The sequence below is a fragment of the Anabas testudineus genome, chromosome 17 (genome assembly GCF_900324465.2).
Source record: "Anabas testudineus chromosome 17, fAnaTes1.2, whole genome shotgun sequence".
NCBI lineage: Eukaryota > Metazoa > Chordata > Actinopteri > Anabantiformes > Anabantidae > Anabas > Anabas testudineus.
Window position 1 is genome coordinate 2439503 of NC_046626.1, and position 27108 is coordinate 2466610.

The 27108-nt window shown below is 38.9% G+C and overlaps 1 protein-coding gene across 1 annotated transcript; it reads right to left on the minus strand.

The window, feature by feature from the left end:
• Nucleotides 1-1259: 1259 nt before the first annotated feature.
• LOC113171349 (junctophilin-1-like) lies at nt 1260-26754 on the minus strand. The gene is made up of 7 exons (XM_026373648.1): nt 26149-26754; nt 15005-15764; nt 9113-9231; nt 7982-8260; nt 5674-6107; nt 4957-5053; nt 1260-4626 (listed from the first exon to the last, which is right to left on the minus strand). The coding sequence occupies exons 1-6, from the start codon at nt 26525-26527 to the stop codon at nt 4973-4975; spliced, it is 2052 nt and encodes a 683-aa protein (XP_026229433.1). The 5' UTR covers nt 26528-26754; the 3' UTR covers nt 1260-4626; nt 4957-4972.
• Nucleotides 26755-27108: the final 354 nt, after the last annotated feature.

The following is a 27108-nucleotide window of genomic DNA, read 5'->3' on the forward strand; positions in this document are numbered from 1 at the left end:
GCAAGTGAATTTGCTGGAGAGTGGGTCTAATGCAGTTCTGTTGCATGTGAACTTGCACACTGTGTGTGCTTGATATACTACCTGTGTAATATCTGCAAGCCCAAGCAATTCTCCACCTGTTACTATAGCTCTGCACCAACTATCATTGTAACCATTAAAAGCACCACCTCCCCTACTGAACATATTCTACAGTTTGTGTTCCCAAACACACACAACTGTAGGAACTTGGATAACAGACAGGCATTCAACACAACAGTACAGCACTGTTTGCTCTGCTTGTCTGATATTTGAGTTCAAGTAAAAAAGGTTCTTACACATTACTAATCTAATCTCCTCTGCCTCAGTTCATCAAGTCTCAAGCTGTTTTCATGTACTGTAACAAAAATGTAAATATTTCCTTAAATACACCACAGCTACTATACGCCATTAAAATTTTTTTGTTTTGTTTAATGTATTCTTTGAAAGATCACTTTCTGGCGATAAGTCTCTACAAAGTGGAAACTGTGATTTTTCAGACAGGCTGGTGAAAGAAAACATTTAGATTTATAACATTTAAGAAAGTAATAATTATGAAAACCTCCAGTGCACCGCTGTGACAGTGACAAATTGTCTATTCATAATGTTTCAGGTGTTGATCCATGATTAAGACGTCATGTAAACTGTTGCCCTTATATAGCTTGAGGGTTCAACTAGACTTAATAAGAGATGTTTTGCACTGTACACATAAATATATATCATACATTTTGTCATATGTTGCTGATATGCTGATTTATTTATGTAACAAAATTTACATTTTTGTTAAAATAAACAAACAAAAAGAGTCAACAGCTGCTGCCCCAAACTTTATCTGCAGCTCCTCTTTTTTTTTAATATAAAGAAGTAGCATATGTACTGTATTCAAAATAATGATTAGGGGCTCAGTAAGAGGTTTTAGTACTTTCAAATATATTTTATATTTGAAGACACAGAACATCTACTACTGCTATTTAGAGTCCATAATATTATTGAAATCCCACTTCTTATATCTTCCCAACTAATCTGACTGATTACACACTTCATAGAAACCCAGCCATATCTGCATGCTACACCACAATCATATCATTGCAATCAGAGTGGAAACATATTTAAGACAATGGCTTTAGTTTTCCTAATGTAAACTTAAGAGGAGTTTAAACATTCATATATATATATATATATATATATATATATATATATATATATATATATATATATATATATATATATATATATGACCCCCATTCACATATCACAACAGCTTACACTCCGAAATACCTTTTAACACGTGGAAACTGTTCTTCAGAAGATCTATACTTGATGTTGAGAACTGCTGACTGATATTAACTGCATTATAATACCCCAAATGAAAGCTAATCTCACACAACACTGTTTATTATATCATTGCTTCCTGACAGAGAACTAAGTCAAACAATTAAAAAGGTTGTTGACAATTTTGAAAGCATCAGAGTCATTAAGAGTCTTTTGATATTGGGAACAAGTGGAGAATACTGTTCCAACAGTAAGTACCGAGATGGTAAAGAGAAATCCCAGTCTTTCCTTCAATCAGTCAAATCTCAACAGGACACCACACAGAAAAAACTAAGTCATCAACATCATCCAGCCCATGAACTAATATGTCTAATCTAAAGGTGAACAATAAATCATCAGATTCATCCACAGAATAATACTTGTGTGTACACAGTGTGTGTTTGAAACTGTCACATTTTCTTAAACATTAATTTTAGAGTCACAGTAATCTGTAGTTTCTCTCTTTCTTTCCCAGAACATTTTGTAGAAAAGATCATCACATGTGGAATTGTGGCTTGTTCTAACATACAGAATGTTGAACAGTAATAGAAAATGAGTCATTAGGGCTTAAACATTACATAGACCAGGTATCATGCTAGCATGTTGATCTACTATATGTCTCTCGTCTGATAAAATCCACTGATAATACATCAAAAAGAAGATACAGATTAATGATCACTGACAAATCAGGTCAGCATTATTAATCTTCATTAGCAAAAATTAAACACTGAAATGTTAATAAATAAATAAGTTAATAATATATATTTCCCTGGAAAGGGAACATACCTAAACAAACTATTAAAATTTCGCCGAAACCTTTTTCAAAAGAACAGGACATGGTCTGTGTTCCTAAAATCCTAGGTTTTAGCAGTAGTTAAACATTTCACTATTGCATGGTAACCACAGTGTGTGACAAAGGATCTACCATTCACAGCAGTGAAACAGTATGCTGACAGAAATAATCAGCTTAACATCAATAAATAGTATTTCCAGAGAGCAATGAAGTTCAACAAGGCTCAGAAATACAATAATACAGTATACAGTGTTAATCAACTCAGAATGCCCAGAAAGTCTACAACTGAAATGATGACTTTAACACTAGCCCTCAGCATTAGACGATGCAATCATCACTTCTAAGCAGTCAGCACAAGTACACAGTTCCTTAGTGTGTTGACTCTAAAATATGGTAGTCTATATTAAATATAGTTGTAGAAAAATTATATCAGCAACTACTGGGTTATACATGAATAACTTTAGCATTTAACATTTCTCAGACACCAAACGCATATATCAATGTACAGTGTAGGACACATTTAGTATTCCAACTATAGAGATCTTCTTTACTAGGATAGTCACTGTGGTATATTAGGTAATGCGGACAGCTTTAGTGTAAAAAAGGAGACTGAGGCCTTAAATCAGTGTATTTAAAGCCCAGTTTAACACCAACTTTCACCTTTCATGCCATTCACATAAAATAAAAAAAAATTGATTTCAGGTTTTTGTTTTGCAGATTGTGCTTTGGCAACTAACTGTCAGTTTCATATGTAGGTGTACTGACAGGGGAGTGTCCTGATTCAGACCAAAACAGCATTTAGTTTATTTATCTGAGCTACAGATACTCACAGTGAGGGGAATCTGGTGCCTTCCAACACACTACAGGAATTTAACATTTATTTTGTAATTGTCCAGTCACATTACTAGCATTTCTCATTGTATTACTTTGATATAGGCCCGAAGCAATCTCCTGATGAATTTTAAGAATTCAGGTGATAAAAATCTAAAAATGTCACTCAAGGTCTAATTTCAACATGGAACTGAGGCTAAGAATCTAAATTTACTGAACTGGGCCTAAGTTTCACCTGTCACTTTAAAACATACATTATATACACACACCTATATACAGCAATCATCTTCCAAACTCCACAAACAAGATACATGAGCCTATGTTAAATTAAGCTGAAAAGCAATGAGGACTGTGGCCACGAGAATCAAAATGTAGAGACTTTAAGTGAAGGCCCAGCACTACAGTATCACTGAAGTTAGATACAAGAAGGGAGTCTTCCGTTAATTGAATCAAGGAGGAATTTAGTTATAAAATGACACCTATTCCTACAAAACAGGCTGGAAGAAGAAACACACACTACACACTACTATATACACTAAAATCCAATGAGGTTGTGGAGTAGTTCTCCAAATGTAACTTTGCTTTTTGGAATAAAATCCCTCTGATTGTCTAATGTTCACCCGATGCGGTATAGAAAACCACAGGCACTAAGGCCCACAGATAGAGATAAAAACAGATATGAACAGATCGATAGACTGACTGATAGAAATAGAGCCACTCTCCCAGGACCCTGCACATGGAGAATCAGCCAAGAGCTTCGCATTCCTGCTCGGGCCCCTCTCACCCACCACGACGTCACTCGGTAAGGCAGCTGTTGGCTTCCATCAGCTTAAAGTGCATCTCCAAACATATCCAGTCCAGCACCCGCCCACACAAACAGCAGAATCAGACACACGTGTAAAACAAACACTGAGATATACCCTGGCTTGGTTTCCATCTAGATAGTTTTGTGTGGATTTTTATGAAAAAAGAGAGAGAAAAGTTGAGTAGAAGAAGTTGAGTAAAATCTGTAATAAAGTTAAATGAAACATGGCATATGAGCAGTTTAAATCTAACTTAAGAACTTTCTTTTCTTTCTTTCTCTGGACCATTTAAAACAAATTCTCTTTCACGCAGCTAGGCCAGGCACAAACTTTTTATTGCAGCACTTCAAAGCTTCCAAATTAGCGGAACGGTGGGATGGAAATGGAAATACAGGCAGGCGAGCACACACATTACAGGCATTTATAAGTAATATAGATGCCAGGCCTCACACTCACTCACAACCACTCTACTCTCCTGTTATTTCTAACCCTGATGGACAATCCATAGTTGGGGGCTCAGGGGTCCATTTCCAACCAGCGAATGCTTGCTTCAGCTTTCACTGTGCTTAGTGGAGTCACAAATCATCGCCAGTCCAATCAGGGTGGACTAAGCTGCCAAAGACAGTCATTTGCCCATTCACAGAGGGGGTTGGGTGGAGGGTGGTGCAGGTTTCATCTTTCTCTCCCTCCTCCCTTCCCCCTCCCTCTCCATGTGTGTCTTTCTTCCACTTCTTCTTCTCCTCCTCCTTCTCCATGTATTTTCAGTCACCTGTTTTGTCCGTGTCTGCCGTTCTGACTGGAACCATTTCTTTTAAAAGGCCCCTGTGGCTGATGGAGTGTTAGCGGCTTAGGGTGCTAGTTCAGAAGAGCCCCCTGCAGAATCAGAAGTAGAAGTTGGGGTTTAACAGAAGTGCTGTTATCATATTAGATGACTGTGTTTGCAGTCACACTGTAACTAGAAACACAACTCTTTAAATAAGATGATATGACAGTAAGAACAGAGGGTGGTGGAGTTGTACTGGCGAGAGGAGTTTCTAATCTTTTGGCCCTCTAATTAATGTAAACATAGTGGCCAAATCACTAGTAAGTATGTTGATGAGCAGAAAAAAGGGTTATATCAGATCATAGAAAATATGTTCATGTAGCATGACTCTGGCTCACAATGAATAACCATTAGAAAAGTATATTCAGATAAAATCTTACCTGAGTTGAGATTAGGTCAGGTGAGGAAATGGACAAAAATGATTGCTAGACCTACATTCAGCAGCATCACAAGAGCCACCAAGATAGAGTTAGGACCCTGTGGAAGCACAAGATTTTATGTTAATATGCTCTCAATTAAGTCCAGTCACATTAGTGTATGCAGTATAACAGGATAAAAACCCAGTCCTCAAGTACCATTGCCCTGCTTGTCTTCCAACTGTCCCTGTCCTAAAAACAACTGATAACTGGGATCAGGTGTCTTCGGTCAATCAGAAGCTGGAATATAGCGATTCACTTTGTCTTCCCTCCACATTCATCTGAGATGGTATCTATCTACTTGAGTAGTAGTAGTAGTAACAATATACAACTGTATGTATGAAAAAGTTTGAGCAACCATGGGCACTTGATTCAGGTTAAAAATAAGAGTTGATAAAGTAGAGAAATAAGACTTGACTTGGTAAGTGATTAGTTGGGGGAAAATATATTAGCATACACTTTCCCTAGCAACTCAGAGTCTTATTATTGATTGATGGATTTTCCTTTTACTGCAGATCACTTAAGTTTTTGAGATATTTTAGGTTGCACAAATAGAATGTTTATAGCATATTTACAATGCCAGATTTTCTGGGATGCTTGAGGTTTGATTCTCCTTAAAAGGCTCAACATATGGCATATAAGTAACCTGAAAATCAACCAAAAAAACTTGATCTTACTCACCGAATCCTCCTCTACAACTTCCGGAGCTATTTCCACACTGGCTTTCTTGGTTTCTGAAAGGCTTTTTGGTTTGGCTGATTCTTGTCTTTTTGGCTTGGAAGGCTCTGAAACTTTGGTGCTCTCTTTTGGTGGAACTGGTGAAGGACTTGGGGCTGGCAGTGATTTTGGTGCTGGTGTCCGTATCGGTTTGGCCTCTGGTGGTAACCTGGCAAGGCTTGATGGGTGAAGGTCGTAGTCAGAACCAACTGGTTCATCGGGTGGGGGGATCTTGACATCTGCCTTGACATAGTAACCGTGGTATTGAGAGTGAATCTGCCCATTGCTTGGGTAACTGCTGAGTGTCGCCATGACAGTTGATTTGGCTGCAGGATGAGCCTGTTCCTGTTGCTTCACTTCCTGTCTGAGGGAAAGTTTCGATGCTGCCTTTGTTATGCCTGTCAAGAAGAAGAAAAGAAAAGAGAAGCAGTTAAGGAAAGAAGAAATATGGAAACGTCTGTTTCTGACTGAAGCTGACATACCCATTGAAACAAATCCTCACTGGGGACAGACCATGACAGTGAACAGACTGGGCAACTGATTATGTAGTCTGTAGTTAAGTAGTAACTATTATGTAGTCTGTGAGACTGGAAGATGTCATTGGGATCAAAGGAACAGCACTAGAGTGGTTTAAATCCTATCTATCAGATAGATTTCAGTTTGTACATGTTAATGATGAATCTTCCATGCACAGCAAAGTTAGATATGGAGTTCCACAGGGATCTGTGCTTGGACCGATTCTTTTCACTTTATATATGTCCCCCTTAGGCAATATTATTAGGAAACATTCTATAAATTTCATTGTTATGCAGATGATGCCCAGCTATACTTATCTATGAAACCAGGAGAAACTGATCAATTTGTCAAACTTCAAGCATGCTTAAAAGACATAAAGGCCTGGATGTCCTCCAATTTCCTTCTTCTAAATCCAGAAAAGACAGAGGTTATACTGTTTGGGCCTAAAAATCTCAGAGACACTATGTCTAATCACGTTCTCACCATTGATGACTTAGTATTGGCTTCAAGTTATACTGTAAGGAATCTCGGAGTTATCTTTGATATATCTCCTTCACTTCATACATCAAAGATATCTCTAGAACTGCCTTTTTTTAACAGGCAGTTGAACATGCTAAAATTAGGAGCAAGTGATGCTGAACAACTAGTCCATGCATTTGTTACTTCCAGACTGGACTATTGTAATTCCTTATTAATAGGATGTTCCAATAACTCATTAAAAAGCCTCCAGATAATCCAAAATGCTGCAGCCAGAGTTCTGACTGGAATTAGCAAGAGAGATCATATTTCTCCTATGTTAGCTTCTCTCCATTGGCTCCCTGTAAAATCCAGAATTGAAATAAAAATTCTTCTCCTAACTTATAAATCCCTTAATAATCAGGCTCCATCTTATCTTAAAAACCTCATAGTTCCATATCTTCCAAGCAGAACTCTCCGTTCTCAGACTGCAGGTTTACTTGTGGTTCCTAGAGTTTCCAAATGTAGAATGGGAGGCAGAGCCTTTAGCTACCAAGCCCCCCTCCTGTGGAACCAGCTCCCAGTTCAGGTTCGGGAGGCAGACACCCTCTCTACATTTAAGACTAGACTTAAAACTTTCCTTTTTTATAAAGCTTATAGTTAGAGATGGATCAGGTGACTCTGAACCATCTCTTAGTTATGCTGATATAGCTTAGTCTGCTGGGGGACCTCTACTGATAAACTGAGCTCCTCTCCTCTTTCCCTCCTCCTGTATCAATGCAAATGCCACCATTGCATGTCATTAACTTTGTGTCTTCTCTCTCCTGTAGTTGTGTTTCCTTCTCTCTGTCTCCCTCTCTCTGTACTTTTCTGCAGGTATCCTCGGCCTGGAGCTGTACATCTCCAGAATCCAGTTGACTTGCCCATTGTTCTTGCTGCTTGTTGTTGTCTTATTGCCTGCTGTTCTTTTCTCTCTTCTCTTTCCACTCACCCCAACCGGTCGAGGCAGATGGCCGCCCACTATGAGCCTGGTTCTGCTGGAGGTTTCTTCCTCTAAAGGGAGTTTTTCCTCTCCACTAAAGCTTGCTCAAATGGGATTGTTGGGTTTTGTCTATAATTTTTTGTATAAATATTTTCTGTGAGGTTTTAAACCTTACACTGTAAAGTGCCTTGAGAAAACTTCTGTTGTAAATTGGCGCTATACAAATAAAACTGAATTGAATTGAATTGTGAGGAGCCTGCTTTCCAAGTCTTCACTCATACACATAAAGGAGGTTTCATTATAGTTCAGACTGCCTACCTGCTTCCAAAGACTCGGCTGTTGGGGTTTTGTTCTCTTTCCCAGCAGGCTTGGTGGGAGCAACAGTGCCAGGAGTTTTACTGCTGAAAAAGGTCTTTTTTGGAGCAGTGGGTGAAGGAGTGGGGCTAGGAGCTGGGCTCTGGGATGGAGACTGGGTAGGTGTTGTTCCTTTCCGGTAGAAATGGGGGCTATCTGAAGGAGATTTTTCCTTTTTCTCCTCCACATGATCCTCCTTCACCTCAACTGGCTCATTATACTTTTGTCGTATGTAATCAGGGCCTGGAAAAATAGAAAGAAAACTTTTTAAGTAAATATACCTGAGAAGTACAGGCATATACAGCTTGGGCAACTTGCCAGCAAATATAATCACTCAGTCTAATAACTGCTATCTAAAACAATCTTGTTGTGTCGGGAGAGTAGTGGTAGAAAAAATAGTCCACTTACCATACTCATTATTAGGGGAAATAAATAAAAAAGGATATTCTGCTGGAGATGATACTGTAGTTTTCAGGAAATCCAGCAGAGTAACACCATATCAATAAGTAATAAACAAGGTTTAATAAAAGTTTAATGTAGTAAAGTAGGTATTGAATCAGACTGGCATTGACAGATATCACATTCATCATTCCCAACCTGTCTGACAGAAAGATCCGAATCATCAAAAGTATTGTTAGAATACATGATACAGGCAGTATAAAGGTTTTTTTTCTGTCACCAGATGAGTCAGTTATGGTATCATGTGAGTATCCTTATAAAGCGAGCAGACATAAAAATGGGCATTCCCATCTCCTAAAACTGGCAACATGTCAGATGAAAGACAGCATCACTCTGACAGACGAGGGAGTAAAGAGCACACTTCCTCTGCTCCTTCCTGTGACAATAACTTGACAATAAATTGGTTTGCAGCTTGATGACAGCAATTGTAACAAAAAGAGATATTAATCAAATCATTAAACAATGAAGGACAGAAAAGATGACAGACACAAACTTCTCATTTGAAGCAGTGTTACAAATACTGTTTTCTAAAAGACATATAGATTTTTCAGACAATTTAACATATGTATCACCTTAGTCTTTCCAGGTTTACTGTATTCTACTCTACTATGTGTACTGTTGCTGCTCTTACAGTACCTGGCTGATGAAAGCTTGGGGAGAGCTCTCTGGCCACTGCTCTGGCAATATCTGAATCCTGAGTGGCTGACTGTGCAGCCTGGTCTGCAGCCTCTGCTTTGGCTCGAGCATGGGATGTTCTGCAAAAATACACAAATAATACCTAGAATTAGTGAATGTATAAAGTAACTAAACAACTACTTAGCTTTATTACCTCCAACTTTCTGCTTTAGTACAGTGAGGCAGTATTTAGGATAATTGTCCAATAAAAACCTCACTGTTATCCTGTGGTCATAACCCCACCACCTGTTGCTGCCACTCTCTCCACCAACCTCTTACTGATGTTCATTTGCAATATTGTTAACGTATTGTACAGTGGGTGCCCCCAGTTATTCTCAAAAGCTTTTACAGACAACAATTTATGGAAAATAATCCAAAAAATGAATGATAATGAGAATAATTGTTAATTGCAGCCTGTGTGGTATCATTTCCATTATTGCTGCACCATGTGCACGATGATTGTCACTTCAATTGTCTTGTGGTACAATTTTATCTAACAAAGGTGAAAAACTGACACCTGAGTGAAGCTAGTGCTTTCAAATTTGAGATCTGATCCAATGATATATTTTAGTTTTATTTTATCCACTAGTGGCAGATTGCCAGGATTATGAAACCCAATGGCTGCACTCTTTCACTCTTCCATCTGGGCATAACATAGATTGTTGAAACACAAGACACCAAGATCTATTTCCACTGAGCATAGAGGGGGTGGGGAGGGGGCACTTTTTAAACTCCTGTTTTTTATTAGGTTCAGCCTGTTCTTTGCTGAATTCTGCTGAGTGCTGAGCTGTAAACATTTACCTGGGTGAGTGAAAGAGTACAGATTGTGTACATTCCTGTTAGTAAACACTAAGAATCTATTTTCTGACTGCAGAGTACAAAATATTCAGTAATTAGCTTTTTATTTTTAGCCAGAGCCCACCTGTAATGGCCTCCATTACAACACAAATGCAAAAAGATGCAGCTAATTTACACTAATTCTGTTAGCACCTTGATGTGTGTTTTGATTAAACAGCGCTCTGTCTACTCTCCCTAAGATTGTTTGCAAGTCTGCCACTTTCACTGTAATTATATCAACCACTTATACCAACCAATGAGTTGTGGTAGTTCCAACAACTTTCAACATGTTACTAAAAATCACTTTTTGTACTTTGTAAATGCATTTTTGGCCGTCAATCTCCACACAAAATCCCATAATGCCAAAATGAAAACTTGTTTAATGCAGTACACATACACACTCAGTAAAAAGGGAATGGGTCTAAATCCTATATGCCTTCTCTCTTGATGATTGTTCACATTAATTTTAGTAGATAGTCATGATCCTGGCTCCATTTTCTGGTAATGCTTTTATTTTGGTCACCTTCTTGTTCCTCTCCATGTTTCATGTTTCCAACTTCACCAATCACCTTGATTGTTTTAACATACTTTCTGTCTTAGTTCTTGTTAATCTTTTTGGACTAAGCTCACTGCTGTTTTTGCATTTTGTTGTTACTTCGTGCCTTTTGCCACATGTTTTTGGACTCACTCTCGGCCACAAGCTTCCTTGTACTTTTTCACTTCAACTCCCAGAGATCACTGATTCCGTTGTCTGTTTCCTGTGCTCCCCTCCGTCGCCCAACTCATTGTCCTGAGACATAATTCCTTTCATTAATTTCTCTGCTGTGTCTAGCATTATAATTGAGTCCACAAAATTAGAATCCTGCATATTTTTTCTCCCAGGCAAGAATTGATTAACATTACTACAATAGTTAAGTTATGGTATGCTATGCTATGCTATGCCATGCCATACAATACCATACCATATGGTACAATACAATATATTTTATTGTGCCAATGGGGAAATTCTTTGTGGGCTGCAGTGTGTTGTCACATATTATGGTAATATAAACTTCAGCAATCCTGTTTTACCTATGTGTAAGTATAAGTGCAATGTCAAATATATAAACAAAATCCTTAAAATAGAAAACAACTTAAGGGTACATACAAGTACTTTACATGATAACAAGGGATAGTGCATAGTTTGGGCATAGTTTAAACACATCATAATATAAGTTAGGTTGTTTTTTTTTACATTGTGCAATAGGCAGTTAAAATGAAATGCTCTTTTGTGTGGATTTTGTCTGTTTGAAAATCTAATGTTTCACAGGACAGATCCTTACCAAAGGAAGGAAACTGATCTTATGATTAGGCAGATTTGGAAGTTTAATGTGTGGCAGCTGCCACAAACTAGTTAGGGTAGGGTACAATGAAAATGTGTTCATAAAAATTTAATTATGAAAAAAAGGGTGAACCTCCCTGAATTGAATTTTTATCTTGCACAGGCAATACAGTAAATCAGCTGCCATTGTTGTCTGAATGACAAGATATTTTAACATTAAGCTAAATAAACATGTAATCTACAAACCTGCTCAAATTATATCTGTGATGAATAACACTCACTCATCCTTTCAATGTTGAGTACCATGTTTGGCTGTGGTGGTACTATTTAGTCAAATTAATTAACAGTCAACCCAGAGCCACAACAAAGACAAACCCAGGAAAGCACCAGTCCAAAGGTCAGGCATGTCATCAACAGAGTTCAGACTGTTCTACCACACCAACCATAGAGAATACTAGATAAAGCACACTACCGCCTGGGTGTGTGCGTGGGAGTGTGTGTGTGGCCAGGGATATGCACTCCTGTCAGCTGTTCATAAGCATCCTCCTCCCTGGCCTTATTTAGACAAGCACTATCTCTCTCTCTCTTTCTTGCTCTCTCTCTCTCTCTCTCTCACTCACACACACACACACACACACACACACACACACACACACACACACACACACACACAAACATACACCCAAACTGGCAATCTGGCCAAGAATTTGCCGACTTGCTTCTCTATCTCCAGCCCACTCAACTGGTGTCTCTGTTTTCTCACTTCACTTCCTCTCTCTTTCTCCTTTCCTCCCTCGCTGTTTTCCCAGGTAACGGGAAAAGTGACGCAACCTGAAACCCTTCCACGCGTTCCTGAGCTCTGACTGGTACACACCAGCTATGGCTGCCCTGCTATCCTCAAAGACTGCATCTCCTATTTCCTACATTCTATCACCCGTTCCACTGCTCATAGCATGCATATGTGGATCAGTGTTAAAACTTTTTCTATCCTGTGCTCATAGATAATTGTAAAAACCCCAGTGTTACAAGTTCACATAGGACTGTGTTCACATATTGCACCATCATTTTGGTATAGGTTTAGTTGATGCAATTGCCATGTTGTGAACAGTGCAGCAGAATTAAACTTCCAGTACAATATATTCTACATAAGCTGCGGTGGTTTGATGTTATTAATCACCACAGGCCACACCTACAGTGTCACGATTGATTTAATTTTCCCTGGCTGCCATCCGAGCTGAATTATGTAGGTAAAAACATTACATTCAGATTCAGACATATGCACTAATGTATTTAATAATCCATCTACACACAGCAATATAGGGAAATCTTTGCTTACTCTGCCTTTGCCTTGTACACTTGTACCGTCTCCTAAATGTAATGTAATGTAAACGTCATGGCCACACACAGCCTCTAAAGTGCATTTTCTTGCTTGCTGCAATACAACATGCAATACATTCTAACTCACAACAGTAACTACTTCCATTAGTTCAAGTTCAAGTAGTTAAAGTTAGGAAAGCCATTTAAAAAATCTTGAAGAATAAAATTGTTGAGCGTGGTGTAGTAATGAGCACTGATGCCGGGTGCCTTTCTGTGTGGAGTTTGTATGTTCTGCCCATGTCTGCGTGGCTTTTCTCTGTGTTCTCTGGCTTCTTCCACTGTGCATGTTAGGTTAATTGTTCACTAAATAGTCCATAGGAGTGAATGGCTGTCTGTCACTATATGTCAACCCTGTGATAGGCTGGCAACCTGTCCAGGGTGCAGGGTAGCCTATCGTCCACTGACAGCTGGGTTAGGCTCCAGCACTTCCGTGACCCATAAGAGAACAAGTGGTTAGGATAATGGATAAATAAATGGAAAAAATATCAGCATATCATATCTCATTATTTCAAATTGTTATTGTTATTTCAAATTGTGAATTAGCCTACCATATACAAAACATAGCAATGTTCTACACTCCAGTAACACTAGGTGTCCATATAAAAAAAAGAAATAACTTTCTCATGCTAACCACTGAACTTTCTGTGAATGGTATAGTATTGATATGTCAATTTATGTCAACTTGAGATAAATAAAAGACATAGTCAATATAACTTTGATAGAACACATTCCATCCATGTTTTGACAGACACCACGAAAAGCCAATGATAATGACAATAGCCTGGAAAAGTTACAGCCACACCATGTTAAGTTGACACACACAAACGATAGTATCAGCTGACAGCAGACCAAATGATAATGTTTGGGGTTCTGCAGCCATTCACTTTAGTGTGAAACAGAAACTTGAGCAAAAGTGTTACAGAAGAAAAAACCCAGTAGGACAAAAAAATTGTTAAAAAGAGGGATACTAGAAATTCAATAGTGTGAAGATCTTCTGGCTAATTTTAGTCCAAACAATAAGGCGTGGTGTGCACTGCAAAATGTATCAAAAGCATATTCCCACAACACAGGTAATACCACAATTCTGTCTTACCACCTAAAGCATTGCCATCCTTTAAAGCATGCACAATCCAAGATTTTATGTTCTCAGAACCAAACAAGTGCTGGTGGTTCCTGTTGATACAACTGCAACAAAAACAACTTTTCCATGTCTTACAACAAAAAAACTAAGAGACGGTGATAGTACATACAGTATAAAAATGACGCATTTAAGCGGCTGAATTAACTGTATGATATGTTTACATCTCACTTTCAAGCTTTACGCTTGAAAGAAATAGTCATTTGACTTATATGGTGATATATATCAATATCAACTAAAAAAAAATGATGGTGGTAAAATGTTTTCTACATTATTCATTTTTACATTTCTAGGTACATTTTAGTTGACCCAGTAAGTGGCTGATGTAGGCAATGATGATGTAAACAGTAAGTTAATCAGTCACAATTAACTAGGTACATTCTGCTTTATGAGATCTGGCAATCGTTCCTAACAGGTAAATTCAAACTAAACAAGCATAAATTTTGACATGTAAGAACAAAGTCCGGCAAAGCAGTAGAAAAACAAAATGTTCTGTTAGGTGAGTCTAAGTCATTTTATGACTTTTTGGCTAAGCTTTATTGTGCTCCGGTGATTACTGTGGACAATATTGTGATTTGTGATTGTGATACTAATGATAACTTAGAAATGTGATTTTCTCAACTCAAAAATACAAAGTACCATACAACATACAAGAAACTATCTTTAGGTAGCATTATTTTAAGCTGTTATCATTTCAATTACATCTAAATCTAGGTCTGATTTCAGAAGCTTTCTATGCGGCAGCTGTCCAGACTGAATGGTAAATCTACACACTTGAATTTACTCACACTATAATTCTCTTATGTGTTTTGGAAAAATATATTAAACATAACAGCACAGACAATGAGGATAAATTATTGGTTGTTTCAGCCCACTCAAAACTCATTTACACTTTCTGTTCTTTGCTCTCCTCCACACACACTAAATACAGTGAAGGGGTCATAGCCAAGGGACAAAACAGTTGAAATTTTAGTGACTAGACTCTCAGAAGGTAGTTAATCTCAGACCACAAATAGCTAGATTTGTTGTAGGTCACTTTTTGTGAAACAAAAAGTTAAAAACTAAATGGGGCTGAAACAAAGTTGCTAAATCTGACGACACGTGAGTTAAACACAAACAACAGGGATTGGGGGAAACAGCAATTTAACTGTGGATTTCTAAGATTAGTTATATATGATACCTGGAGATGGCAATCTCTACTTTTGTTCTGGCAATGGCTGCTGCTCTTACTGCTCCCTCGATGGCTCGATCCACCTTCTGTTTGGTTTTGGTGTTTTTCAGTGGGATCAACTGCTTCCTGATGCCCCGGGCCAGCATGTTGTTTTTGTACTTCCCTTCTTCCTTGGTACCATCAGGAAAGATAGTGCAGCCATAGCCATGGCGCTTATTGTTCATCCATTCACCTTCGTACTTCATGCCATTGGAACGCTCTGAGACCCCGAAGCCACTGCGCTTGTCATTCTTCCACTCGCCCATGTAGGATTCAGTTGTTGTGGCATCCACATTATCCTCCTGAGTCAGGTAATCATCCCCTGGGTCTCCATCCCCAAAGCTGATGGTGGAGTTGGCATCACTTGAACTGATACGGCTCATGGTGGTGTCGCTGTGTGCTGAGCTGCGCTTACTAGAAATCGACGAGCGTGACTCTGATTTGCGCAGTCGCTGAAGACTACCGAAGAGAGAACCACGTCGAAAAAGCCCCTTCTTCTTCTCTGAACCTTCGCCATCTGAGTGGAAGTTGAGCACGAAGCCACCACGTGTGCCAGCAGGGCTGTCAGCCATGCTGTCACGCAGTACTGTACCATTACTCTGCTCACTGCGGAGGGAAGCCAGTGAAGTTCGTAGAGGTGAGCGGATGACAGAGGCCATACCGTATGGGACGCTTTGACGTACACCGTACCCATGACGCATTCCACCAGTCCACTGACCCTGATATGTACCTATAGCAAGAACAGAAAGAGAAGATGGACAGTAAGTAAGGTGTAAAAGACAGAAAGAAAAAATCTGCCAGAGAGAGAAGGATAATCAGATATATGCACCATATGCATAATACAATAACAGAATCTGACATAATGACAAAACTGTTTTTTTTTTTGTTTTAAAAAAGTTTTTTTTTTACCCAGACATTTCAAAATAAAACATTTTAGATTTGTATTGCATTACTGTGAAACCACAACATTTTCACAAGACCTAAATCATATCAGACATCCTTAAACATTGTCTGTATATTCATGTTTGAATGCGTGTGCATGTGTGTGTGTGTATCACAAAGTGACTCACAACACACAAACCCAGTAACTGTAAGGCTTCAGTGAAGGGTCTAAAGTGGAATACTTCTATTCTCTAGCTGTTGTGCTCGTGCTGGCAATAGAAGAAATCTGACACTGAATAATGAATAAAATTTGGGCGGGAGGGAGAGAAGTTAAAATTGAGCTGATAGTAGTAGAGTGGTGAGTGTCGGCAACCTTTGTTATGCACATGCGCTCTTGCAGGAAGCTGATTAGAAACCCGGTTACGCGTTTACATGGCAGCATCTACCTCAGAAAATCAGGTTTCTCTAGTCCCCTAACCCAATTACGGTAACTGACATGCATACACATGGAGTAAAAAGAGGATGATGAAATCACAATTGTTGGACATGACAGCGTCCACATAATAAAGACTTTATAAATAAATAAATAAATATTGGCCCATTATTGTAAAAAACTAAAACAAAAAGAAGCAGCTGATTATACACAGCAAGGAAAGGGTCAGGTAGCGGTCAAATTCACATAAATGCAACTCAGCTTGAGTTCATTAACAGAGGCTACTTTAATTCATATTTATTATTAAAATCACCCTCCTCTGGGTTTCATGCCACAATCTTCCTGCTGTTATCCACTTCAAATTCAAGGCTGGAATTTGAAACTATGTGCAGCGGTAACATCGCTGCCCTCCATGCGGGAGACTGGGGATCAAATCCTGGCAATGGCTTGCCTCCAGCAGGGGTCCTTAGGCAAGACCTCCTTATGCTTACCCTACCGTGTACCTTGTAAGTTGCCCTGTACCTTATAAGTCGTTTGGGTTAAAAGCATCTGCCACATAACTAAATGTAATTTAAGGCAAATTCCCCTCGTCTTCAGTTTTAAAATTTCTCTCCTAACCGTGCAGGAGCTTATCACTAATCATTGTGCCAATCAGCTGCTCCTGAGGCTGACTGTCTCACAGCTTCCTATAGCTGCCTGCTTCTCACTATCTCTATCAGGATCAACACTTCATTTTGAAAACTAGAGCAGAGTTACGCCAAGCACATCAATACATTATTCACTCAATTTCACAGTGAGTTAGTGATGTAGAGTGATTAATGCCAGTGACATATACAGTAATAACAATATTTACATTAGGAATGCACCTGTTGCATTTGCTGCAACATCAAACAGAGTTGTCACTTGTCATTGGAGCATAAGCACATTTATAATATGTACAGTAAAACAATAATGGCTTGACTCCACATGTCTTCTTTCTTGACAGGACAGAACATATCTGTCGTATAAAACATCTGTACAGAAAGCTAGACCCCAAATTTGGCGTTACTGTATTGCATTAACTAGTTAAAGAGGATGTCTACTGTTCTCTAATGTAGTAAGGCTAATAGGGTTCAGCTTAGCAGGCTTTATCCAGAAAACAAAACAGCATTTACAAATACAAAATGGATTATTTAGACACTGTTTAAACAAACAAAAAACTGATGAAACTGATCAGTTACAGGAAACACATCAGTTAACAATTATTCAGAACTCTGCAATCCTCCTCTGGTACTTTCTAGCAGCTGTCATAACTTTAATACCATAGGCTCTTAATTTATCTATTTCACTTTAGTTTCATTGCAAGATTGAGACCAATGTCTCTAATCTAATTATTTAGCCAAGAAAATTTATCACATTCGATTTGCATTGTGTATATGCGTATCTGATCTGATATACAGTACAAACAATCTCTAGAGATGCCTTAAAACTGAATCACTGTTTAATAAGAGAAAGCCCCCAGACTTTAACGCCTGCATGTTAGTCTCAGTGTGCCTGAGACAAAAGTTATTTTCTATAATAAAACAATTGTGAGTCTAAAGCCACCACCAGTGAACGTCATTAGGTAACAGAACAGCTGTACTGCCTGATTAGGAGAACTCAGGCTTTGGCCCTGATGGCTTCACCTGCAGATCTTGAGAGGGAATGTGCTATTTTAAAAGATGGAAGTAACTTGAGACACTGGGAAGTCTGTTGGCTGTCCAAACATAACTCCTAGCTATCTTTCTATATGGTGTCAGACCAAAGACTCTGGAATAGCCTATAGATAAAAGACTCGGCCTGTATTCTATTTAGAGTTTCTGAAATAATTTACAAATCTGCCATCTCGGAAACTGACTTCACACATAACCAAATCTTGTAGTACTTTGCATTGAATTAATCCATTTAGTGTTTTGCTTGGTAGTAAAACTGTGTCTGCTGGCATGTTTAGTTGCCATAAACCTTCCATCAAAAATGCCAATACAGACTCACTTTCATATCATCTTAGCCCAATTTGCATAGGAATAGTAATACTTGATTTTCTTTGGGAGATGTGTTCTTGATGTAATATAATACATCCAAATCTGTCTAATGTGCTAATTTGTAATGATTCCTTGGTTAAGTCCTAAAATATATTATTTATTAATTCAAAATGATACAAATAGAATTGTGTGTTCCAGTCATGGAAAGTGGAAGTGAGTTTGGGAGGCATTGCCTTATTTGATGAAGAGAAATCTTCACTGTTAAAGTCTGGTCTTGACAACCCTGTTTTGTCTAAATGTGTTATGACCCAAACAACAGAGGCTGTAAAGGGTTACAAAAGAATGTCTAGAGTTTACAGAAGGAGATCTTCCATACCATTGTTACTCTTCCCAGGAGTGATTGACCAGCAGTCTGTTATGTAGGTAAGTGTATGTAAGTAAATGGTGGACTCTTGACTAAGATCAAGAGTCTATATGGACACAGTCAGAAGGCTACTGGAACAGAATTAAAATCTTTTAGCTTTTCAGCTTGACTGAGAAGTGATATGTTACATAAGTGACAACCTAAACACTGCACTGCAGTATAAGAGCGTCATCCCATTAGTGAAGCATGGTGTCGTGTCATAATTTGGTCCCTTTATTGCTGCCTCTAGACCAGGTGGCTGGCCATCAATGATGGAACAATGAAATCTGAGTTATCCAAGAATTTTCTACAGGAAAATCCATCAGTGAACTAAAGCTCAACAGAAACTGGATCAGCTTAAATCCCTCCAAGTCAATGTGCAGAGTCAATAAACAGTTACTGGAAATACACTACCTGCTCAAGAAAAAACACAGTCACACACTGTAATATATTGTTGGACTGCCTTTAGCTTTGATTATGGCACACATTTGCTGTGGCATCATTTTGATAAACTTCTGCAATGTCACAGCATTTATTCCTTTCCAGAGTTGCATAAATGTTTCACCAAGATCGTATATTGATGATGGGAGAGTTGGACTGCTGTGCAAAGTCTTCTTTAGCACACCCCAAAACCTTCTCAATGGGGTTAGGGTTTGGACTCTGTGGTGGCCATTACATGTGTGATGATGATGTCTCATGGTCCCTGAACTACTCTTTCCCAATTTGAGCCTGATGAATCCTGGCATTGTCATCTTGGAATATGCCAATGAAAGAAAAAACCCATTGATGGAATAACCTGGTCATTCAGTATATTCAAGTAGTCAGCTGACCTCATTCTTTGGGCACATAATGTTGCAGCAGCCCCAGATCATAGCACTGCCCGCACAGGCTTGTACAATAGGCACTAGGCATTACTTCAACCGCCTCTCTTCTTGAGAGACCCTGATGCACCAATCACACTGGAACAGGGTAAATCTTGGACAGTTCTTAACCAAATTTTAGTAGTTTCAGCAATGTCCTTAGATATTTTCTTTGCTTAATGCATGCCAATAATTTGAACCTTCTCTTACAGATTAACATCTTTTTCACAACGATCTTCTGACATGGTTGTTAAAGAAATGAGAAGCTACTCACTCAATCAATTAGGGTTAAATAACTTGTCGAGAGCTGAAAAACAATAATCCATATAGTAATTATTCAATGGTAGGCTCTTACCTATTTTCTTAGTTAAATCAAGGTGGTGACTTTTTTATGCGCAGTGTATCTGTTTACTTACTTAAAATATGGGACAAATATATTTGATTTATGATGCACCAGATATTTACGGACAGGTTATAAAGTCCTTTAAAGTGTCCATATTATGCAAAATCCAACTAATATATATATAATATATATACGACTTTACAGCACTTTCACATATGCCCTCCGGGCTGTCTCGAGGCTCAGGTACTGACATTGGATAGACTTGTGCATTCACACATGCAGCACACAGCAAGAGAAAGTCCAGGTGACAAGTGTTCCCACTCGGGGAAATAGTCTGTTTGATTTTGAGGTGGGGGGTGGTCATTGTCTAGACCTGGCACAAAAGCAGAATGTAGGGCTTAACATTAACATCCACCAACCCACGCACTTTTCTAAACATATGTTAAGTGCTTCACACACAGAATCAGGCTCAATTTAGTTGGCCATTTGCCTCGACCGGTTGGGGTGCAGGAAACAATAAACAATAATACAAACAACAACTACAACATCAGCATCAGTTCTTAAGAAAACCAGTACCAAAGGAAAGACATTCATCTAAGCTAATGGGAAGTCGTCCTAAATGAAGGGTTGTCTCTGTTTAAAGAAGATTAGAAAAGGCTCGTCGTAGAGGTTTGTTTTAAGGAGAGATTTATAAGATGTTACTGAGTCAGCTGATCTTATTTCCTCAGGTAAGTTGTTCCAGAGTTTGGGGGCTCTAACTAAAACAGCTCTGTCACCATTAGTTGTCATTCTAACACCCGGGACATACAGAAGATTTCTACCAGAGGATCTCAGGCTACGTTGGCAGGTTCATATATCCCAGCTTACCAGCTGGGATATAGCTGGGAGAAAGGCCATGGGGCTTTAAAAGTTATTAAAAAAATCTTAAAATCTATCCTTAAACATACTGTCAGCCAGTGCAAGAAAGCTCAGACAGGAGTGATGTGTTAATATTTTCTTTTTCTAGTTAAGAGTCTTGCAGCTGAACAATCAGGAGCCGATTAATAGATTTCTGGCTGAGACAGGTGAACAGAGTGTTGCAATAGTCAAAGCGTGAGGAAATAAATGTATGTAAGATTACTTCTGGGTCATGAAATGATAGAATTGAACCTATTTTGGAGATATTTCTGAGGTGATAAAAACCTGAACAAGCTTAGTGACATGATGCTCAAAGTTTATTTTACTATCAAACCAAACATCAAGACTTTTTACAGCAGGCTTAAAATTATCTAAAAAAGAATCCGTGCAGGGCAAGATGTTTTTGGTTATATGCTATGGACTAAAAAAAACATCTATTCTATTTTGTCAAAATGTAGCTGCAAGAAATTTTGAGCCATCCGATTTTTTATCTCATTTATACACTTGTAAGGAACTTAGTCCTCTGTGGTCTGAGATCTTAAAGGGACAGTACAACTGATTGTCATTAGCATTGTAGTCATCTCAAAAGTCATCTGAAATAATAAACGAATTACATGCACACATAAATACATTCAGATGCTGGTGCAGTGCACAGCCTTGATATGTCAAAATAGAGTCAATGGGCTCAGTGAGAACACACTGTCAAATGATTGTTACGTGCTGTAACACTTATGACCTTTGGAAAAATAAGTTAAGATGTGGTTTACTGTGTGGCTGTCTGCAGCACTCGCAAACCCCTCCACAATTTAAAACAGACTGCTTGAAAATTAGAATGTAAATAGCACCAAACTAAATTGTTAGTATTTCAAATAGCATGGAAGGAGAGCATCCTGAGCTATAAAAAAACCTCTGCAGCTAGATCAACGTATCTCTCCACTCTTATAGAAAATAACAAAAATAACCCTAGATTTTTTTTAAATACAGTAGCCAATTAACTAGAAATAAGACCACTGCAGATACCTCCACAACAACGTTGTGCAGTAGTGAGGACTTCATGAACTTTTTCAATAACAAAATTGTAAATATAAGGCATAAAATTCAGGCTTTAAAACCAGACAATTTAGCAGACGCAGATGATAAACTAACCACAGCAAATTAGTACCTAGAATACTTTACTCCCCTTGCAGAGAATGAACTAATTTCACTCATTTCTTCTGCAAAATCATAAACTTGTACATTAGACCCTATACCGACACACTTTCTAAAACAGATAATAGAAATAATAGAACCCCTGCTAAAAATAATCAATTCTTCACTCAGCAGTGGGTATGTTCCAAAATCTTTTAAATTGGCAGTTTTTAAACTGCTAATTAAGAAACCTGATCTAGACTCCTGTCAGCTGTCTAATTACAGGCCGATATCAAACCTCCCCTTTATCTCTAAGATTCTCGAAAAGATAGTAGCAGGGCAGCTATTACTTATAAATAACATACACAAACTGTATCAGTCAGGATTTAGGCGTCATCACAGTACAGAGACAGCACTTGTTAAAGTAGTAAATGACCTCCTATTGGCCTCTGATCAGGGCTGCGTCACTATACTTGTGTTACTCAACCTTAGTGCAGCTTTTGACACAATTGATCATAGTATTCTTCTTCACAGATTAAAAAATGTAGTAGGAATTAAGGGAACAGCCCTCTCCTGGCTTACTGTAGATCCTATTTAACTGATCGGTATCTGCAGATCTAAATGGTGATTACTCTACATGCTCTCCAGTGGAGTTTGGTGTTCCACAGGGTTCGGTTTTAGGCCCACTGCTTTTCTCCCTCTATATGCTTCCTCTGGGCAACATAATCCATAAGCATGGTATTAGCTTTCATTGCTATGCTGACGACACACAGTTATATGTTTCATCAAAACAAGATGAGATCAAACAGCTTAATAAAGTTGAGCAATGTGTAAAGGATATACGAGACTGGATGCTAATTAACTTCCTTCTGCTTAATCCTGATAAGGCAGAAGTTCTAGTCATAGGACCTTATGCAGCTAGAAGCATGATTTTAGATCACGCCGTAACTTTGGATGGCCTTTCTGTTCTATCTAGCGCAACAGTAAAAGACCTTGGTTTGATTCTAGATTTCAGTCTTTCATTTGAAGCTCATGTAGACAATATCACAAGGATAGCATTCTTTCACCTCAGAAATATTGCCAAGATAAGGAATATTTTGTCACTAAATGATGCAGAAAAATTAGTTCATGCTTTCATCACCTCTAGGTTGGACTACTGTAATGCCTTACTGTCTGGTTGTTCAACCAGGTGTATAAACAAGCTTCAGTTAGTTCAGCAGCAAGAGTCCTCACTAGAACCAGAAGATACGAGTACATCACCCCTACCTTATCTACACTTCATTGGCTCCCTGTTACATTTTGCATTGATTTTAAAAATACTACTCCTGACATAAAGCATTAAATGGTCTCACGACGCAGTATCTGAGTGAACTGCTAGTGCCTTATGATCCGCTACGTCTACCTTTCTTACAAAGCCCCAAAGTTAGGGAATAGTCTTCCAATTAGTGTTCGGGACTCAGGCACAGTCTCAGTGTTTAAGTCTAGGCTGAAAACCTATTTATTTAGCCAAGCACTTTTGTAAATACATTTGCCCTAGGTTAAGACTCACAGACGTAAAGCATCATGGTGAACTGGTTTGTTTAGATGCTGTCTTCCCCACTCTCATTGATCACTCAGGTTTGTTGATGATGAAGTAATTGGTTGCTTTACATCCCAGGGAGCCCTGATGTCTGTGTTTTCTTCTGGCTCTCTTTTTTAGTTAAGCTGTCAGTTAGTCCTGCCGAAGTCCCTGCTGCACTCTACACTAAATATAATGTATATTTATATTTTCATCTCATACATTATGTTAGTGTGACCTAACTGTTATCTCTCCTCTTCTGTTCTCCCCTCTCCTCTTCTCTCCTTTCTCTCTCCCTCTCTCTCTTTCCCTCTTCCTGTCTCTCTGTCGAGCTACACATGTTGTTCTACCCTCTGCCCTCTGGACCTGTCTGACTTGTCCTGGTGCCCCGCATCTGGTTGGAGATCTTGTCGCTTGGATGCCCCGTATGGCCTCTGTGGGATGCGTGTGGTGGCTAGGGTTGGTTCCACTCTACCATGAAGACGGTCCTGGCTTCGGCTGATGTTGAAAGCTGTTTCTCTGAGGTCTTGACTCGACGGCAGTCGCTCAATAGTCCAGGACTAAGCCCAAGCCTCCAATCACTAACTGGACACCATATTAACTTAAAGAAATCAACTGCTATACTGAACTGCCTGCTGTCTAACACATAGTATGTGATCACCCATATGAGGATGGGTTCCCTGTTGAGTTCGGTTCCTCTCAAGGTTTCTTCCTGTTGCCTTCTCAGGGAGTTTTTCCTTGCCACTATCGCCCTAGGCTTGCTCATCAGGGACAATCTGATGATTATGTTTTATAAACATTCACCGTTTATATAAACTTCCATAGTTTCTTGTTAAAAGCGCTATACAAATAAAATTGAAATTGAATATTCTGTAAGGTTCTAAACCTTATATTGTAAAGTGCCTTGGGATGAGTTTTCCTATGATTTATAGGTATATAGATTAACTAAATTGAATTTAACTAATGACAATATTTAATGCTGTATTATTTAACTGCTGCTGCAAACACAACACATAATATTCTCTATTTTAAAATACTTTGAGGCAGTTCAGGAGGCACAATCCTTACCTTCCATGGAAGTGAGGTGAGTTTCATTCACAAAAATAAAATGCAACAACTTTTACTTATAATATAGAATTTAAAAAAAAGAAAAAGTAAATTATTTCAGTACTTCTTCCTCTACTGACAATTGGTACTGATAAATAAACATTATTAGTACACCTTACAAAAGTCACAATGTCGTCAAAACTGAGGGAGACCTACACTAACTGCAACTTTACCTGAAGTAATCTTTGTTTTGTTTAGCATTGTCCATGTTTGTTTTGATAAAAAATAAACAATATTGAAAGAGTCGTCGGGGGTTGGTTGCTTCCAGACTGTCAAAGACTAGAAATCTGTGATCTGTGGTTGAAGTTCTTTAGTGGTGAGCTATCCAGTCTTTGAGTTAGTCTTTAGGTGTGTGCAGGCCTTGTAACAGTGTCTGGGAATGGTTTTGGGAATGGTTACAGTCAGAGCAACGTGGTGAGTAAAACATGATAAAGTTGGAACAATACAGATGGAATGAACACTTTGACATACTTTGATATGCAGATGATGCTGAATTAACTATTTGAACCATTTTAGTCAAGGTTATTTTGTTAAATTCTTCTTTTCAAGCTTTTACATAAATACAGGATTTCCTTTGAGAAATTACAATACTTCCTCCGAAAAAACTTGAACGTCAGTTGTGAGTGTGTTTAAGCTATTAAGCCCTGATAATAAACTGAAAAGGGTCCCCAAACGTATACCTTTCTGTACTGTATTAAACACATTACAATACAGATTGATACCATAGGCTAATGTCACTAGTACTGCATTTTCAAAATGACCAGTTGAATCAATAATCAGTATGATCTTGTAATAGCTATAATATATTGGCTACAACAATTTACCAGAGTAAGATGGAATAATTTTTGCCACAGGTGCAGGGAAGTAGGAATGGTTTAATATGACAAGTAGTGGATAAAAGTAGCTCCACAAACCCTTTACTGAGTAATTTACAGTTTACATAAACCACTTTGTGCTGCAGCTTAATTTAATCTTATTTGTAAGATATAAGATATGAGATATTTTTGTCCCAGTACTTTAAGGATCCTACACTTCCTACGACACAACTACTTTTCAATTTGCACCTCTGTTTCTGCATATAAACTACAATGGCAGCCCACTGGTGGGGGGAACAGGTTAATAACTATGAATAAACGACTTCAGATTAGGCCACAAACTACTCATGCAAAACTACAATAACATAAAGAACTGTGTGTCACAAGTGGATGTGGATCTAAATTGAAACTGGCTCATTACGTATGTATTTGTATTTACTGTGTATTTGTATAGCATATATATATGATGTTAAATAGTCACTGCTTCTTAATGAAACTAAAAAAAGATTTCCAGTTGGTTACAAACCCAATGCCCCACTTGTGTGCGCGCGTCCTAATAATAACGTGCACACAGATTTTCCTACACTGCATTATCTAAAAATAGAAATATATAAACATATGTCCCAACTGAGAAAAACGTTTAACTACCATCTACTGCTCCTCTGTCCCGGTGATGTCCCCCTCTCACCTCCATCACCGTACGTCTCCACGCCGTATCCGTCCTGCAGTCCGTTACTCCAGGTGCCCTCGTACCTGGCTGGTGTGTTCAGGCTCTGCCGGACTCCGTACCGACCCTTAAAACCATGAGTCCACTCTCCACGGTAGATCCACCTTCCCTTGGTTTCTACGCCGAGTCCGTGGCGTTTCCCCTGAGCCCAGTAACCCTGGTACACGTTCCCGCTGGGCCAGGTGTAGACGCCCACCACCTCGAAACCGTTCGACCACGAGCCCGAGTACTCTCCCTGGCCCTTGGGTCCGGTGCACACACCGTGGCCGTGGGCTTTGCCGTCCTCCCAGCCTCCGCAGTAGGTACCACCATCGTCAAAGTCGAACCGACCGCCCGTCATTCAGAAACAGGGGGGACGTTAAAGAACTACTTGATGGCTTGTGATTAAGTCCAAAGTGTGCGAATGGTTTTCAGAAGCTAATAATGTTAGATAATGTTAGAGAACGAGCATTCGGCGGAGGTGTGAGGGAGCGGCCCGTGTTGGCGGCAGCGAGCATCGGCCGTGCCGTGAGTCGGTTACTGCGAGCGGTCCGTGGGAGGGTGAGAGGCGGCCGCCACGGCTGCCAGCGTCGCTCCAATGCTGAGGAATGGAAGACTTGCCGCTCCTCTCTGTAAAGTGAGACCTGCTAAGCTAACCAAACAATATGACGCTTCCCGTTTGGCATTTCAGAATAAGAGCCAGCGTTTTAGAGAATTACAGCCCGCTAGAGAAGGGAAAACTCTCTGTCGGAGTGTCACCAGGACAGAGACACTGCGATATGAACACATCACTTGACAGTTGAATTGAAAAACAATTAATATAAAACTAACGAATAAATGTTTTGTCTATTCCACTGAATGAAATTTACATATCGTTTTCTATGAACATTTACAACATATAAAAACTTACGGCTATCATTCACTTGTATTGCAAATGCTCAG